Below are 18468 nucleotides of genomic sequence, written 5' to 3'. Positions count from 1 at the left end.
AGACTCCATTGTCAAAGGCAACAGCCCTCCCAAAGGGTACCTTTGCCCTTCCTGTCTTAGCACCTGATTTCTCAATGCTGACGACTGGCTGCCAAGTCCCTCGAATTACTACTGCATTTCGCATGAGGGTGGCAAGGAAAGGACTTGGTCTCTGGCCCAACTCTATCAATCACAGGAGATTAAAGCAATGGATGGAAGATGGAAAAATCTGTGTTCTTTAATGAACTCATCTTTCCAGTTTCAAAGAAGTCTGTAAACAGCTGAGTGAGATGAACCATAGTCCTCATAGGACCCTAAGGAATGCTGACTCAGAAAGAAAAACAGAGGGCCCGTGGCCAAAAGAAACAGAGGTTTCTCAGATCAACATCTTGAATTTGGCTTAACTTGCCCAATCCACCTGGCAGGCACTTCTGGGGGAATGCCAACCACATCTGGAGAGACATGAATTTGCTACCTTCTTGATCACTGAAACAGGATGAGAGGGTTACTATTTTCAATCTGGAAATCTGTCGTGTTGTGGTTGGTTAACAGTTGCCATGTTCCACCCTCAGCTGGCCACTGTTCAGAGCCGGGTGCAGCACTCCTAATGGTCAGAGCTAGTTTGGAATGTCACATGAGTGGGCCACGCTGAAGCTTGGCTGCTAGGAGCCCAGCCAAGCCACAAGATGGCAGGAAACAGCGGCCCAAGAATACCCCCTGAGAGTTAGGGGAGGTGGGCTTTTATTGGGTCAAGGCTTTGGACCAACCACTGGTGGGGAGTGTGGCCAACAGGCCAATCTTCTCAGCCACAGCCTCCTCCACTTGGGTTGGATCAGTAACAGCCACATCAATCGCCTGGTAGAGTAACAACAACCAAGTGACATCATTCATGTCAAAAGTGGTTTATAAATTAGAACAGGCTAACAAAGGTTCATTTCAGGAAAGTGGGTTCAGCATAATCAATAACAACAGATAGACACCCACTGAACACAAAGAGGAACACTCTGCCTTCCATCAAATAGTAGTCATAAAAGGACAGGTACCTCAGCCAGTCCCTTGGTTCACATGTGACCTTCAGTCTGGTCCGCTGTGTCTGATACATCCTTATGTAACCCAGACAAACACTCACTTGGGAAAACAGGCACTAAATGTTTCCTAAAATTTTGACTGAAATAAAGAGCACTCATTAGGTAAGACTTGGAAAATGTGGGCTCAATGCTTGGGTGGTGACAGCGGAGAAGGCTGGACTGGTAATTCAGAGATTTGAGAAGGGCCTCAAGCTAATCAAAATAAGTAAAATTAGGTAGAAATGAGGTAACTATTGATTTGCAAGGTTCTCCTGGTTTGATCTATAATCCAGAATCATGTGGGGCACCTGAGTGGCACAGCTGGTCAAGCGTCCAACTCTTGATCTCAGCTCAGGTCTTGATCTCAGGGTCGTGAGTTCAAGCCCCACGATGGACTCCACGCTGGGCATGGAGCCTACTTAGAAGAATCACAGTGAGCTTTAGTCCAAGTTCTGGGTCTCAGTTTCCCTAAGTGTAAAACCGTTAAACAGGTAAAACAATGTTGGCCCACTGTGTGTGACTAGGGGTGCTATTAGGAAAGGCACAAGACACAAATAATCCCACTATTTCGTGCTTGCTCATGATGAGAGCAAAATGCTGAAATAACATACTAACTTGGGAAGTATATTCCTTTAGCTTAGGGACGGTGGGGTCACCTGATCAAAACTTTTAGGAGTGGTGGTTGTGAGCAGGGGTAATTGGAGTGACCCCATTCTCTGGGTCAGAGGGCAACTGGGTTGCCTCTCTGGGTTTAGGAAGGTCCCAGAGAGAGGAAGCCAAAATTGCAGCAGGTCAAACTCACTCAGAGCAACTTCCAGACACCAGGGAGAATTTGCATCTGGGTGGGTTCTTAGGTCAGTGTTCTTAGAGTCATGAACACTCCCCCTAAGGAAAACAGGGTTCCTCCATCCAATTCCGCCCCACCCCACCAGATGCAGTGAGCAACACAGGCCTATAACCAATTATGTCACAGTTTCCAAATCAAGACCAAAGGCAAAGTTATGGCTCAACGACCAAGAAATGAAATGAGTACTTTAAGTGCTCAATTTAACTAAAGAATGGAAAATTGTCTGATGTGTCATTCTATAACATCAAAAAACTAATACCACCCAAACCTATACATGACCAAGATCTTATTTTTGGCATTCTCATGGTCTTCCTAGGGTTTTCCTTTGCTTTTGAAGTTTCATTATTTCTTTCACAAGCCAAGTGTCATGCCCTTAAGGATCAGTTCTGACGTTCAAAGGCACGCACAGGGTCCTCAAAACAGGGGCTGCTCTTGCACACTTCCCTTTCTAAGTAGAGAGAGAAAGGCAGTGAGGTGAGATCCAGTGCTTAGAATAGTCCATTTTTCAGAATCACTGGTGAATTGTTGCTGAAGACCTTTGCAGAAACAAGATTTGGGCAGTGAGCAAGGGCAGTAAGAAAAACTCCATTCCCAGAGCTAAGCTCAGAGCATGGAACAAGGCAGGTTCTCAACATGGTTTCCCAATATTCTCTCCCTTGTATTACAAGATCTCATAAAAGTCTGGATGGTAAAGGTAGAAACATGAGTGATTCATATCCTCATTCCTCAATCCCAGCAAGTTTCTGGGAAGTGGAAAATTCTAGGGGTACAAACATTTAGAAATTAATTCAAGCAACTCTGGCTCTGTAATCCTGGCACCCAGCACAACACTTGGCATGTGAACAATGCTCAGTGAGCTCTTATTGAATGAGAGGAAATCAGCAACCTACCTAAAACAAAATGACCTGCAATCAGAGATCATGGTTTCCGTATCTTTAGCCGCACTAACATCGGATACTTGCTACACTCTGGTTTTCCCAAAGAACTTTCTCTAATCGCAAGCTGCAAGAAGCTGGCTGACCCCAGACATAAGCAGTCCAGCGTACCTGGTTCATGTGGCTAGTCTGAAAGATGCATTGTTTCATTGTAGGGCTAGGCCCTAAATGTTGGTACCTTTTTGTCTCTCAAGTGAACTGGAGCAATGTCTGGATACAGATGGAATTCTAGGGAATTCTTGATCATGGGGTGCCTGTTGAGAACTTCTGAAACCAACCTGTTTTGATGCCATGAATGTCTCTGATACTTATCTCTGTGGAAGAAAATGTTTCTCCAAGAAGGGGTGGGATGGGGAGACCAGGTCATGACACTTACTCAACATCCCTGATGGAGAGCCAGCTTTTTGGACATTGTTCTTTTTCTTTCTTTCTCAAATATCTTATTTATTATTTGAGAGAGAGAGTGAAGGGGAAGGGCAGAGGGAGAGAGAGAAAAAATCTCAAGTAGACTGCGCCAAGCACGGAGCCCAACACAGGGCTTGATCCCACGTCCCCGAGACCATGACCTGAGCCAAAACCAAGAGTCGAACGCTCAACCGACTGAGCCACCCAGGCGCCGCCAGACATTGTTCTATTTGATGCTCACAACAACTCTCCGGTGTAGGTGACAGATAAAAAAAGATCTGCCAGAAATTGAGGGTTACCAGAAAGGAGGTGGGTGGGGGATGGGTGAAATAGGTGATGGGTATTAAGGAGGGCACTTGTGATGAGCACTGGGTGTTGTATGGAACTGTACATTTACTGTAATTGTACAACTGTACAATTACTACACTGTACACCCGAAACAAATATTATACTCTATGTTAACTAACTGGAATTTAAGTCAAAACTTAAAAGAATATATCTGTCAGGGAGGTAGTAAGTCGAGTCCAAGGTCACAGAGGTAGAAAGGGGCAGTGCCAGGTTTAGAATCCAGATTTGAACATGCACTGGGTAAACGGTCTCTGTGGAAGTGTTTTTACTAATTAGGGGAACAGCATGCCTTACAATCATAATTACTGAAGAATCCTGTAATAAATTCTGTTCTTAGAGCCTCCATATCCTGAGCACTCTACAATGGAACATGACTCTCTCAACTTTTGCTGTCATGTGCATAATTCAGATTTATATAATAGCAGATAAGGGGAACTGCAATGTGGATGTTCCTTTGGGGAAAAGAGGCCCTTTCTCTAGAAAATACATATATTTTGTATTTTTATATTTACCATTAGCACCTGGGTAACCATCAATAAACTGAGCAAAGACTGATATACATGCAAAAACTTGAAGAATTTTCTAGGCTCTCCCACCTGAGGCACACAGTAGTAGCAATCCTGCCAAGAGGCCCCTTTCTTAGAACATTCAATATGTCAAATCTTGGTTCATTCAAAAGGTACTTTTCGAGGCCTTTGTTGTGGAGTTGCATTCAAGATGGTCCTCTAACAACCCATTTATGAAATATACAAATTTTGATGCAGTGGCAGAAGGTACAACTGTGACCACAGACCCGGGAATGGCCATTGGGAGACTTACCCTGAGTGAAAATTATATTTCTGAAGAAAAACAGGATAAATACGGTGAGAACTTTTATAAACATAGCTGGATAACTACTGCCAAAGGAGGTGTTTCATTTGGCAAGAATCAAGAAGTCTAAAACCAGGCCTGAATGTCAGAGGCGCTTGTAACTGGAGAGATGTCACAGAGCCTCGTGAAGCCCTTCTGGAAGCCATCAGCCCAGACCCAGAGCCTGTGCTTGGAGGCTGGCTCTGGCCTCTGCCGATGATGCCATTACTGTTGCTCCCCATTTTTTTATGTTTGGAGGGAACTCCAGATGCCCCTTAACCTCTGCCTGCCTGCCACATATTAAAGGACTTATGTATCTATACAAAAATCTATATTAAAAAGAAAAAAGTATATATAAAGTAGAAACTGGCCAAAGAGCCTATTAGAGGAAGTAAAATATTTGACACCTTACTTAGATGTACTTTTGGGATCTTGCAGTCACAAGACTCTGTTCAAAAGGGCTGTTCGGAAGTCAAAAGGGCTCTGTTCAAAATCCCATATCCTATTTAAGTTTTCCCAATATATGAAACCCAAGAAGTAGGCCGACCATTAGCAAGTTATTCACTGTACCCCAGTGCAGTCATTCGAAGTACAGGGAGGGCTGAAAACTTCAGGGCTGGGACAGAGTTCAACAGTTTACCACAGTGGAGTAACTCAAATCCCAGGAAATGCACTGTCTGGATATGGTAACCAACAAAGAACAAAGTTTGAGCAATAATCTTTTATTATATGAAGGAAACCAAACAGGCCATGTCCTACTTCTCATGTTCTGGTGACAGAGGGGCTCGGAAGGGTCAACACTTCACGAGACTCAGAAGAACAGAAGCCCTCGCAACGGCTCCTCAAAGCGCCCTGTGCACAAACAGGGACAGCCTGTGGACAGAACCATCGTCCAGGTTCTGTTGCCTCTAGAAACCAGAGGGAAACACAACAGCCCGGAAACACTCCCGTGACAACGTGTCCCAAAAGTAGTAACAGAAACGGTTCCGCTGCTTCTGGACCTTCGTCTGATTGCTCCACTACGAACTTTTATGCCACATGACACGTTACAAACCTGGACTCTCTCGCATTCCCCCTCAGCGCTCTCTGCGGGAGGGGGAGGGCAATGGGACAAGAGACTAGAAGCGTCTGATAGACAAAGAGACCAGAGAGAAGTGGAAGGAGCTTTTCCAGGACGTCCCCACCACTAAACCAGAGCCCCCGCCTGAAGTCAAACCACAAGCACATGGCCCTTGGTGGGCCAGGTTGCAGGGAGAGGGGCAGGAAGGACTGTGAGAGAGTGCTGAGGTCAGCTGCTCCTGAGGCTCTGAGTCAGCACCTTCCAGACCAGAGTGGCTGTCGGGCAACAGACTTCTCCCCCACAAAACCCCCAAATATAACAGCAATCCAAGAGCTTGAAACCCGTGGGCACGGTTCCAGAGCGGGAGCCCCAAGCTGACCATGCGTGCCAAGGAAACTGGGCGCTGGAACCCATCACCCACCCAGTCACCGCTGCCCCCTGAGCGGCTGTGGCGGGAAGACCAGGAAGGAGGAGCGGGATGCTGCAATGATACACAGGAACAAGTCCTCCCTGGAGCCGGGCTCAGTTCAAAGTCCTTACTAAATAAGCAAACACAACAATGACATCATTCCAGAAACTGTTTTCCCCACGAAGACTTGGATAGCTTCACGTTTCAACTAGCTGTTGCTTTTCAAGTGCAGGGGTGGGGAGGGTAATCGGGGATGCAATGGAAAGAGTAAAAATGTTCCAGTCAACGAGGTATTAAAGTCATTCAACTTTAAGGGCTGCTTAGGATATAATATTACCTGATAAAACCAAGACACAAAATTGTACACAGACACACACACACTTAGAAAAAATGTTTGAAAGGAAAGATACGGACCTCTTAATGTATGACTGATGGAATTATAAACAATTAAACAATTTATTTCATTTTGTTCTACTCTTCTAAAACTAAGAATAATTCTCCAGCTATCTGACCGAGCACAGTTTTGGAAGGGATACATGTGAACCAGTGTGGGAGGAAGGAGTTCCTCCAGATGGACCAGATGGTCCAAATTAATCCTGGTCACCAAGAAGGAGGCAGACAGCAAGGACTGACCACGTATCTATCAAAAGAGTAATTTTTCAAATTTTCTTTAATGAATGTGTATGGCTTTTCAAATGGGGAAAAAAAAGACATCCCACCCCAGCCATCCTGAGATGTTAGTGACCTGAAGTACCGTGTATGTGGGAGCCTCCAGGGCTTCTAGGATCTCCCTTCTCTCTACCCAGGGACATGTGAGAGTCTCTCAATATTGCAGGATTGTATGGAGTGAAGGGAGAGAAACAGCACCCGGGCAGAATTCTGAAATGCAAGATTAACTCAAAACTGTGAGTTCTGGTGGCCTGAACAAAAAGCTACGTATTCTCTCAATTACAAAATATTCCTGCCTCCAAAACGACAAGTTTTCTCTACTGAGGTCACTCACACCTCATCTACCACCTGCCCTGCACCCCCAGGCTCTGTGCTGTATTCAGAGAAACCTAACATCTGAGGGAGGGAGAGGAGGCATCTACCACACGCTGGGCCCTGTCTCCTACCAAGCACGACGCCAGGTCCTTTGTCTATGTCTTCTTCGATTTTCAGAATAATGCAGAAACGAAGGGTGGCGAGCCATTTTGAGACAGGAAAAACCAAATGTACGAGAAAGAACCCAGGCAGCAGGCTGATGAATTATGGGGATGGAATCTGCACACGTCAGCGGACTTAGAAGCCCTGCCCCCAGGCAATATGGACACAACATGTCACAAGCAGCCTTCTGGATAAAGACGTATCAGAGGATTGTTTCTGGCTCCTGAGGGGAAGGGAGGACAGTTTCATGACACTATTTGCTAATATGTTTGGAAGAAGAAAAAAACACTGCTAAAAGCCAGTTACAGACACTGCCAGGATCCCTTGGAGCTTCTACGGTGCTGGTGAAGGGATTGGAAAGTCCACCCCCCACCCCCCACCCCCCTCCTGGAACTCTGAGGCACAGCCTGGTGGTTTATGGTGGCAGCCCCTCCTGCACTGACCAGAGGTGGTGGCATTGACTCAGAAAGGATCCAGTGCTCGGCGAGTCCTCCTTCTGTGCCAGGCTGTGCCCTAGGTGCTGTATACACATGCTCTATTTTTCACAAGAGCTCTAAGCCCAACGTGACATAAGCATCAGGTGATGTTACTGATTTAGACCCAGGACTGCCTGACCCTAAGTACTTTTTCTGCTAACTCAGATAGAACCATCCAGTGAATCCCAGTCTAGCATCTCTTTGCCAGAGGACGAGCAGATCCCCTGTTGCATGGTCAGCATATCAAATCCTAATTCTTCAATCCGTGACATTCCTCTATGACCTTCACATGCCCTGTACTTTCTGGAGCAGTTCCAGTTATGAACATGCTGGCCCCACTGCTCCCGTGGGTGCACTCATACTTGTCTCACTGTGCGGTCTGCCCAGGAAGCCTCACCCACATTGGGGCCACCCTCAGCACTTGCTCCTTCCAAAGAGGACGGTCATTCCTCCCACAGTGACAGGTCATTTATATGCTCTGATTTGCCTCCCATGTTTCTGCTTTATCTTCCCTATGATACTCAAAAGTTCCTTTCAAATCACTACTTCCCAACTGGAAGACCACTCTCAAGGGAGGAATTCCAGCAACAGCAGAAGAAACTACAATCCTGCCTAAAATGGTTCCACTTACTGTATTTGAAAGCAGCATGGCGTCGGAGGAAAACCCCTCTGAGATAGGATTTTACAGTGTCTCATTGGAATGCAACTCCCAGAATGGGAAGTGCCAAACTGTAATTTAACTGGAATCCATGGAAAGTCTTACGCATAGATTAGAAAACTTAAGTGTTCAAACAGGACACAACAAAAGCTTGGCTTGACTAGAGTTAACTTGGAAAAATTAAGACACTTCAGCTTTTGGTAATGAAGTTCAAGAACAACTCAAGAGTATCATGTGATCATTTAACAGAAAAGAAAAGGGAAAGCGGGTATCTTGTTAGGATATGTGAATGGAAGCAGAACGTCCAGATCACAGAAATGTTCAGCTGAACTCTGGGCTGGGCCCTCTCTCTCCAGAATGACAAATAACAAGCTTAGCGCTCAGAAGCACACTTAACAAACTGATGGAGCCCTCAGAGCAGGAGGAGACGTGGTGGCTAGTGTAGAAGAAAAGAGAACAGAGAAACAAAGAAATTTTCAGATGTTTGACAGGCTGTCACATGGAAGAGGGTGTCTAGAATATGAATTAGTGGGTGGCAATTACTGAGAAACAATTTTCTGTTCAATCAAAAGAAACTTCCAAACCATGTCTGTAGGAGGCAGAATGACGGCCCCCAAAGATGACCAAGGAGGCAATCAAGAAGAATGGAATGCTGTGCGAGTAAGTCCTGGACGACCCCCACACACCCCTGTGACTCTGGGAGTCCACAGGCCCACGGCAGGTCCTTCTGCCCTTGTATTCCATACGCTGGTCCCCACCCCCAGGCCCGGTGGCCCGCAAGGCTTGCCTGGCCTTCTCCCCGGAGGACAGCGGTTAGTCAGCACAAGGCACCCTTCGGGTGGCGGATGCCCTAGTGGTGCCCGGGCCGGGCTCAGCGCTAACGTGCTTGCGGGGCGCCTACCTGAGCAGAGGACCCCTTTGTTCCTGGCACAGGAGAAGTTGTCACACTGGCAGAAAGCGCCGTAGATCTTCCCGAACTCGCTCTCGAAGCAGGAGCACTGGTTGCAGCTGCACTCCCCGCGCCCGCTGCACAGGGGCTTGCCCTCGGCTTCCCGGCACAGGTTCTGGTACCCGCTCTGGCTCTCCCCTTCCTGGCACTCACACCTGGTGCCCAGGTGGCCGGGGTGTTGCACTCGCACAGGCCGCACACGTAAGTCCCGTTGCCGCTGCACCTGGTGCTGTCGGGCTCCAGCCCGGCGCTGCAGCCGCACTGGCAGCTGTAGGTGACCCCCACCTCCAGGCTGTCCCGGAAGCCCACGGGCCGCAGCTGTGAACGTGTGCTCCGCGGGCCTGCCCGGGCAGCTCCGGGCCTCCGCCGACACTTCGAAGGACGCCTGGGCGGGAAGAAGAAAGGGGCCGTTGCGGCGTGGCAGTCCAGGGCCTCCCCGACCACCCCGGGGGCCCGGCCCGGGGGAACGGCCCCCCACCGCACGCCCCACCCCCCAGGCCCTGGGGCCCTGGGCGAGAGCTGCGGCTGAAGGCCCGAGGAGCAAGGGGCCCCAGACACGCGAGCGCGCTCTCGGCGGAGGCCCACAGCACTCAGGCGCGCCGACATTCCACAGGCACGTGACCCTTTCCTCCTCGCCGCCCAGCCGCCCAAAGGTAGCCGGACACGCTCAAGGGCACGTGGGTCTAGCTCCCCTGCGGTTCACTTTTATCCGACCCGCTCCCCTCTCCATTTTCAAAGTCATTCATTCCGCGAATACTTCCTGGGCACCTCCTCTGTGCCGGGCGCTGAGCTAGATGTGCCCCCGACGTCACGGGGCACGGGGGTCCACACACCCTGGCAACTGCCTGCCCCTCTGAAGGCGTTCCTCTCCTGCTGGACAGGGGACGAGAAGGCCCGGGTCCCTTCCGGAGTGTCTGTCTCCGCATAGACACGCCTGAAGCCTCGCTCTGCCCTCATGTCTCCCTGGACTGGTCCTCACAGCCGCATCCATCGTCCTCAATCACGGCCCCGTGGTCGTAATCAAGCGTTATCACAGACCAAACGCGCCCCGCACACGGACAGACTTTTTCAACAAAGCCCGTGGAGAAGTGTCCGCTAACTCCTGAGCTTCTCACGGGCCGCCCTGGAAACAGGCAGCAAGGTGGGCCCGCTGGCAGATGGCAGTGCGGGGAGAGATGGCCGTCAGCCGCCCGCAGGGCTGCGAGGTGAGCGGGGCCCGGCGCGGCTCGGCTGCGTTCTCCCCGGAAGCTGAGCGCCGCTCCGCCACCTCCCGGCCTCCCACGGGACAGGAGCCGAGTGCGGCTCGTCCGCCAGGCTGCGCCCGGGGCCCGGCGCGTGGAGGTCCACAGCCAGGTAGCCGCCCGCCCTGACCAAAGGCCACCCTGAGACGCGTCTCCTCCGAACGGGGGTGGGGGGGGGCCGCTCCCGACGCGGACCCGGGCCTGGGCCCGTTCCTCCAACTGACTCGCTGCGGCTGGCCGAATGGCTTTATTTTTCAAAAGGCTCCTCAGGTCCTTCTGGGGCTCAGAATGGGTTAGAAACCACTTTTAGCTACTGTTATTCTTAATTTCATTGTTTGGGTTGGATTAAACCTGATTTTTAAAAAGTCATCTATAACTGGCTTTACTGGCCACTCTTAGGTAACAATTAGGTATATTTTTGGAGAACACTGAAAACATGTTTTTTTCTAAATGTTCTACAGATCCCTATCACTTTGGGGTCTTTACTAATTCTAAAAGGCCTCCCCTCAGATTCTGTGGCATCTAGGGACACCCCAGGGTGGGAGCGGGTGAGACTGAGCAGGAGGACAGGCCCTGGAGAGAAATACCCACTTGGCAGCCGGCATGGCTCCAGGGGACCCAACAACAGAGATCCAAGAATCAGTGTTAGCCAAGGGGAGTCACGGGAGATGCTGTTGGACAGGTGAGCTGACGATGATGACCAACAGCCAGAGTCAGAGGACGCTGGGAGAGCCAAACCAGCTGCAGACAGTTGGGACTAGCCCACCCCCACCCTCCAGGTCTACACAGATGGTTAGGAGGAAACAAAGGGAGAACCAGGCCAAGTTTCAAGGACCTCAGGTATAGGTGGGCTCTTGAGGTAAGGAAACAAGATGAAGAAGACCCACCCGGGAACTGAACTCTGCCTGATGACAACAAACATGAATGGTTACCGGGGGTCAAATGCCTACATGTGCCAGGCACTGTGCTGGGCATTTCCATGAGTGTCTCATTTATATGCCCTAAAAAGAGGCATTCTCATTTTACTGGAGAGAAAACGGGGTTGGTGGGTAGGGGAGCTTAGTGCTGGTCACACAGCTGGTGGGGGTGGGACTGGGCTCTCCTTGGCACGTCATCTCCTGGAAGTGGGAATGTGGCAGATGTTTAGTGTCCATATCTGGGTTCAGTGGGAGAGGTAGCCCGGCTAACTGCAGGGACCACAAGATGGCAATTCTCCAAGGTGGTGACCAGAGGCATCTCCAAAATCTACCTGCCTTGGGCTGGGGATGACTCAAGCCTACAGACAGGAAGGGGGTGGGGTGCCTGACTGAAGCTATCCATGGGGTTGTCAAGAATGCAGAGTGTGAACATCCCTTCCTTTGGAGAGAAGCCATGACTTGCTCAAGGCTACCACTTCCCGGGGTTACAATGACGTAGGATTTGTTAAATGAAAAGTTCTTGCCTCCCAAAGGCATCTGGGGCTCAGATATGGAATAAGTGGCAAAGATATAAGCTAGACCAAGAGCCAAAGGGATTTAATTACTGAAAGACTGTGAGGAGTGTCCATCTGGGAGCATAACCTGCCCCCAGGGAAACTTGCCTGCATCCAGGGACAAAGTAACAAGAGAATTCAATCTCCCCAGTCTTCCCAATGTGTCTGTGTTTGCTGGGGAGTAAGTGGAGAAGCCAGGAGAGTAGCCAGCGGCCCAGGATTTAGAAAGGCTCATACACTGGCGGGCTGGCCAGGGGAATGAGGAAGACTGGCCTTTAGGCAGTCCTGGTGGCTTTCTTCAGCCAAAGCTTTGGTCTAACCCAGGTCCTAGCTGTCAGGCCCATGCAGCCTGGCGTGTGGCCAGCCATCTGATAAGCAGAGAGCAGCTCTAACTCAGCCACTGGTCTCGCAGGTCCTGCTGGGCACAGGAATGCTATAAAAAGCACTTCAGGAACAACAAGTAAATCTGTTCTGCTACCCTCCTTTCAGAGTCCATTTCCCTGGGGGATTGGGAAAGAATCCAGAGTCTGTCAGGCCCCTGGAATGAGACTTCTTCCTGATTACTGTGGACTTCAACTGATACTCAAGGCTCCCCAGTTCCTGGAGACTTTCCATCTCCCACTCCAAGATTCCAGAGGAAGGTCATGGACATAGCAGCCCTCCCTCCCATCCAGTCTTGTTATTTGAGTCTCATTGGGATGCTCCTGGTTTCCCTGCAGGGCTGTTGGCCTGATCCATGCTTTCAAAAGGGCTGCCCAGCCCCACCCCAAAACCCACCAAACCCGGGTCTGTACAGATGCCAAGTCTACCAGGAGCTCATTGAAACAAAGTGCTGGGCATGGGCACGGGCTACAGGGCCCCAAAGCAGGGGACAGGAGAGGGGGGATGCTGTGGGAAGCCTGTGATGGGACTCACTAGGTCCTTTGTACTGGGTGTTAGTGCTTGCTGCACGGCTGGCCACTTGCATACTAATTTGTCAAAGTCAGTTCATGAGAAAACCAACTCCCAGTGGCCAGGCCACTCAGTCAGCACTGGCTGGTGTTGGGACCAGAGGAGGAAAATTAGGGAAAATTGAAATCACTGGAGAAGAGAACCTCATTGGATTTGACACTTAGGTTTTATTCAAGGAGTATTTCTTTCGCCCTTCACCCCCCTGCAACCTCTCCTGCTTCCTGCCTGGAAAGATCTCTTAACCAGAGAACACAGAAGAGTCACAAAACTATGGCCTCTGGTTGGGAAGTGACCATAAAGCCTCTGCCTGCCCCCCCCCTCCCCCCACTGCTCCTGCAGGAAGCTTTAGTTACAAGGTGGTGAGACTCACCTGGCTGCCACCTGAACCCAGTTGTCCCAAGGCTGCACCCATCCACCCCCATCCCCGCCATGGGCCATGTCCTCATCTACAGGCCAGACCCAGAGATACCCGATGACAGTTATACCCTGACTGCTTTTCCTAATCCCTCTTCTCTGGGTAAGTCCCTGAGCCCTTCTGCCTACTCCTGCCATTCCCTGACTTGTCCACGGACCTCCCAAGTCATGGCACTGAAGAATAACACCCACCTGCCAAATAACGGCCAGATACCTTATGTTCCTCAGCTGAAACAGCACCTCTCTGTGATGTGGGTCCTTTGTCCTTGGGGCTGCTGGGACACCATGCCTAACTTTTATAGCTGCACCCTCACCCTCTATGGGGCTGACTCATCGCATGTGTTATTTCCTCTGCCAGATTTGTCCTTGAGACCAATGTTAGGGGGGAAGAGCCCACATACTCAGGAGCAGGCCTGGCTGCTGAAGCCCAACTGTGAGCCCTCTAGAGAAAGCTCAGTCTGGGAGGAGGGACAGAAGTTTGCCTTCCTGGCCCAGGGTTAAGAGAATCAGACTGGCCCCAGCTGGGAAAGCAGAAGTGCGTCTCTCCTTCAGCAAAAGGGGGGCTGAGGGAGAGCCCTCCTCATTCCCCTGCCAGGGCTGGCTCCATGGGCCTGGCCTTTGTAGTCCCAGGGCCCCACACTCAGAAGGGCCCTGTGCTCAGTTTAATCCTCTGCTGTTGTCATCTTCAAACTCTGTATTTTTGAACAAGGACCCTGGGGATATTTTGATTTTCTACTGGGCCCTGCAAATTATGCAGCTGATTCTGCCCCTGTGCTTCCAGAGCCCTCCAAGAGCTTGCCTCTCATGGGCTGGTGTGGCCCTGGCGGGTAGCAGCTTGTCCACTGTGACGGGTGAGTGGTTGCTGCCCCGTGCCAGTCTATTTCCATCCAAGAAAACGAGGACTCCACCCCCGCCGTGCAGTAGAGCCAGGGGCCGTGGGACTGTGGCCTCCTGGAGAGCGAGACAACAGTGGGAGCCGCCACGGGAGTCTTCCCTCTGAGCTGAAGGGAGGCTGCTGGCCCACCCGTACAGAAAAGCTGTCCAGGGCGATCAGCGTGGACGAAGCACCTTTCTTCTGTCTCTATTTCAGCTTCTCTAATAAATCATCCCAATACATCAGAGATTTTTGTTTTTGTGAAAAAATGCCATTTAAAATCTTTTGGGGGGGTGCACCTGGGTGGCTCAGTCAGTTAAGCATCTGCCTTCACCTCAGGTCATGATCTCAGGGTCCTGGGATCGAGCCCCATGTCAGGCTCCCTGCTCCGTGGCGAGACTGCTTCTCCTTCTCCTTCTGTGATCTCTCTCACTCCCTCTCAAATAAATAAAATCTTAAAAAAAAATTTTTTTTAAATAATAAAATCTTTTTTTTGTCTTCTGGACAATGTCCCTACTTTCCTGCGCTATCCTAGCAAAAACAAAAATCTGTACACAGGGGTGTCCGTACATAAGTCATAGTGATGCCACCTGGCTTCCTAGAAAGCTTTACTTCCCAAGTGCATGAGGTAGAACACAGACTCTGGCATCAGTAGTTTCAGATTTGAACTCCAGGTTCTTGTGGCTCAGCAGCAGAGGACTTCCAGCAAGTTTCTCAGGTCCCCCTGGGAGCCCCAGTCTTTCTCACATCAAGTGGGGAAGTAACATATACCTTACAGGTGCTGCAGGAAGCAGAGAAGTCTCTACTGCATGCAGTACAGCCCATCATAAATCCCCATGAAATGGTACATGGGTTATTCCCTCCATGGTAAGGACGACTAGTCAAGTGACCGAGGTCTGAGTTGCAAGTCCACCACTTAGTTGGGGATCTTGGGCAGGTTGTGACACTCCCAAATCTCAGGATGCCCAGCAGCAATGAGTGCAGCGCCCCGTTCCCCACCAGAGCCACGGGGTGTATACACTGAATGAAGTAAGGCGCATAAAGGCACTCAATAAACTATGTTCCCTGTGGGGGGGGGGGGGCCTTCTTTGTTATCATACTTGCTCCGAAATGAACCCTCTGAAATGAACCCTCTGAAACAGACATGAGAGAACAGAATCATAGGCAGTAAGAGGCCAGGGAAAGGTGGTCTAGGGTACCAGCAACACAGCCAGAAAGCCCTGGCTCCACTTTTCTCACCTGTCAACATGAATAACACTACCTTGCTCATAGGGAAGTGGTGAGGAACACAGAGCTAACTCACTATCTTTCCCAAGGCTAACTGCACCTACCTCTTGGGTCTATGAGGAACCCCAATACTCTTAAAAGAACTTTCTTGCTTTTGCTTAGGTAGCATCAATTGCCTGAGTTTCTTGCATCTAAAAAGAAATCCAACTTTATGTCATTATTATCAACAAACACCAGTTCCTCTGACCTTTCTGGTTTCCAGACAATTCATCGTGACACTTGCTTGTCACTTGTGCTTTGAAAAAAAAAAAAAAAGGAGAGCGAACTGAACGCAGAACTCCAGATGCAGTGTGACCCACACAAAGAAGAGTGGGACCATTCTCTCTGGGGTTTCAAAATACTTCTGTTAATGCGGCCTCAGTTGGCTTCTTTTCTTTTTTTAAGCAACACTGTTTATTCACATTAAGCCTTTGAGAATCAGAATCTGCCAGATCCTTTTCTTAAAAACCACTGTCAAACCAAATTTCCTCCACCCTGTTAATATTCTGAGCTGAATGCAGGATATCAGTCCTGTGATTTCAACCCAGCTGAATTTTGAAAGTTATTTTAAATCTTGGTTTTCCTGTATTTTGAGATAAACTGTGTTCTCCAGTTCTGTGACCTTCTCACATTTGATAAGCAGGTCTTCTGTGAGTTCAACTGCAGCCAGTAGCGAACATGGACAGATGAGAGACATTTGGAACCCCACTCAAGTCTTCCTCCAGCTGACATTATTAACACTTTTAAGAAGCAAGTTTACTTAGCTACGAATCTGCCTAACCGTGCTATCATCAACTCCCACTATTTATCTTACTCATGAGGATGCCATTAGACATTGTCTAGAACTTTCCTGAAACCCAGGCATCTCGTGTACGCTGGAGCCTCTTTCTCACCTCTGTCCACTGCACCTATTTCTTCAGGTAAAGGGCTCCTCTTTTGGGTGCTTTTCATGCTTTTTGCTTTCCTGACACACTGCACCAGACATTCCACCCACAGATCCATGGAATTCACTTGTGTGTCCCTTTCTCTCGTGATCTCTGCCTCCTTCCATTTTTTTCATAACTGTCTCTTTCAACCCTGTGACCACTGGCTTTTGTGGTTTTCAAAAAATCATCTGGACTGATTAATCATTTCAACAGATCAAGATAACATAAACATATTGCAAAATCTGACAAATATTAAATGTAAAATTTTATCAGAAGTGCCTCTTTAAGGAGATGAAAGCTTTCCCCACGCAAAGAGTTCACGTATACATAAAATATTACTTATTGCTAAATAAGACAGGGATTGATTCTATTCCTATTTTGTATTTGTCTAGATTAAAGCACACCCTCCAAAAAAACCTGATTCATATAATTAGGAAGATGGGAATAGAAGGATTTTTGTTACAGCAATGTCACCTGACCCTAGGAGCGCCTTCTGAGTTAAATGCCACAAATAATCATTTTTCACTTTTAATGATGTATCATCTGACAACTTGATTAGGCCATCTTTCCCTTTTTTTAAACAAAAGCAACTTGGGAGAAACAGGTCTTAGATAAAGATTTATTACTTAGTCATTAGAGTCCCTCACCTTCTCAACATTGATACCATATTTTGAATTGTCCTTCTGTCAGGGCAAGGCATCACTATAAGATTTAGAACGGGGCGGGGGGGGGGATGTACGCCTGTGTGTTGCAAATGGGTGAAGGGCAGCCATGACAGGAAGGAGGGAGAGGATCGAGCATGGCATGTGGGAAAGCCCCAAAAGGCCATGCTGAGGTACAACCGGCCATGCAGCTCTACCTACGTCTCTCTGAGCTGTTTCCCTGGCGTCCAGGGTGTAAGTCTGCTGATACCCACCTTGGCCATCATTAGTGCCTAATACCCCAAAGATACGGTCATCTACTTCAAGGTCCCTATAAATTTTTTGGCTTCAGTCAGATTCTTTCATGTGTGGAAGGGAACTTTCTCTCACTGCCTTTCTATATTCTGAGCAATGGAACTGTCAACGCAACAGGGAAAGGATCCGTGGCCTCCGTCTAGCAGCAGGAAGCTCTGGAAGACGTGTGGACAGCTCTCCATCACCACTCTGCCTGCCTCTGTGCCCGTGTGTGTTTTCTGTTTCCATCACCCATATTAGTCCCTGGTTTGGCGCATGAGTACGCACACCTTTACATACAATGGTTCTTCCCCATCGTTACTTATAGCCACTTAATCCACACAAAGCTTCAGTGCCCTCCATTGCTGTGGAGTTATCCACCCCATCAGATCAAATCAGAAGAAGTGGATGGCTTTCTTCATATTTTGCAGAAGAGAAAAGCGAGGGTCAGATTATCCAAGGCACAGAGCAAGCTGTCGAAGACTAGGAATGAAGGCCAGTTTTCTTAGATTCCTACCATACTCTCCCACCTAATTTCATGCCTGTCAAATGAAGAAAATAATGTTTTAAAATGCCAAGAGCACAATGTCAACTTGAGGAAGCCTCATGCGCAACACACTGAGTGCTGTCTCCTGACAAGCTTTCTAACGAGTCCACTGGCACCCCGAAGACACGGCACAGAGCAGGCATCCCCCCCATGATGCGGAGTTGGAAGACAGAATAGAAACCCCTAAAGGACTCTAGTAAGTGATAAAAGTTACCAGAAGCCAAAGAATGATGACCAACGCTAACAGGTATAATTGGGGGTGAGAACTTACCGTGTCCCCAATCTTCAGGCCTTCACACTTCCTCTGGCCAGGGTAGGACACACCATCCTGGCAGGTAGCAGTGAAGAAGAGATTAAGATCCTCAGGCTGATCCCAGACGGCCACCTCCACTTTAGACCGGATGCTCTGAACAGAGAGAGAAGACGAAGCCAGAACCATTTAGTACGGGTTGCAGCAGAGATGTTCGCCGTACTGGTCCTCTGAGGCCCACATGACTGTCTCTAACTCAGGAGTCTCAGGCCAAGGCAAGAGCCAGTGGGCTTGGTTCACTGCCCGTCCCTCATCCTTTCCCTTCTCTCCACACCCACACACCACCTAGCCAGACATGGCCCGAGGTCTCCCTCCATGGGCTCAGTGAGGTTGACAAGGGTCACCTGCCATATGGTAACTATCTGCTTCCAGGGGGTGATGCTCTGTCCCTGCTCGCCATTCCAG

General features: G+C 49.2%; 1 protein-coding gene across 1 annotated transcript in view; it reads right to left on the bottom strand.

The window, feature by feature from the left end:
• ITGB5 (integrin subunit beta 5) overlaps positions 1-18468 on the bottom strand; it is a 112526-nt gene that overhangs the window by 20750 nt on the left and 73308 nt on the right. The window contains 4 exon segments of the mRNA XM_027583424.2: positions 9081-9303; positions 9306-9446; positions 9448-9513; positions 18025-18159. Coding sequence (XP_027439225.2) covers positions 9081-9303; positions 9306-9446; positions 9448-9513; positions 18025-18159 — 565 coding nt within the window.

Source organism: Zalophus californianus, chromosome 1 (genome assembly GCF_009762305.2).
Source record: "Zalophus californianus isolate mZalCal1 chromosome 1, mZalCal1.pri.v2, whole genome shotgun sequence".
Lineage (NCBI taxonomy): Eukaryota > Metazoa > Chordata > Mammalia > Carnivora > Otariidae > Zalophus > Zalophus californianus.
The sequence above is the reverse complement of the archived record's forward strand: the minus strand, read 5'-3'. Positions and strand labels throughout refer to the sequence as shown.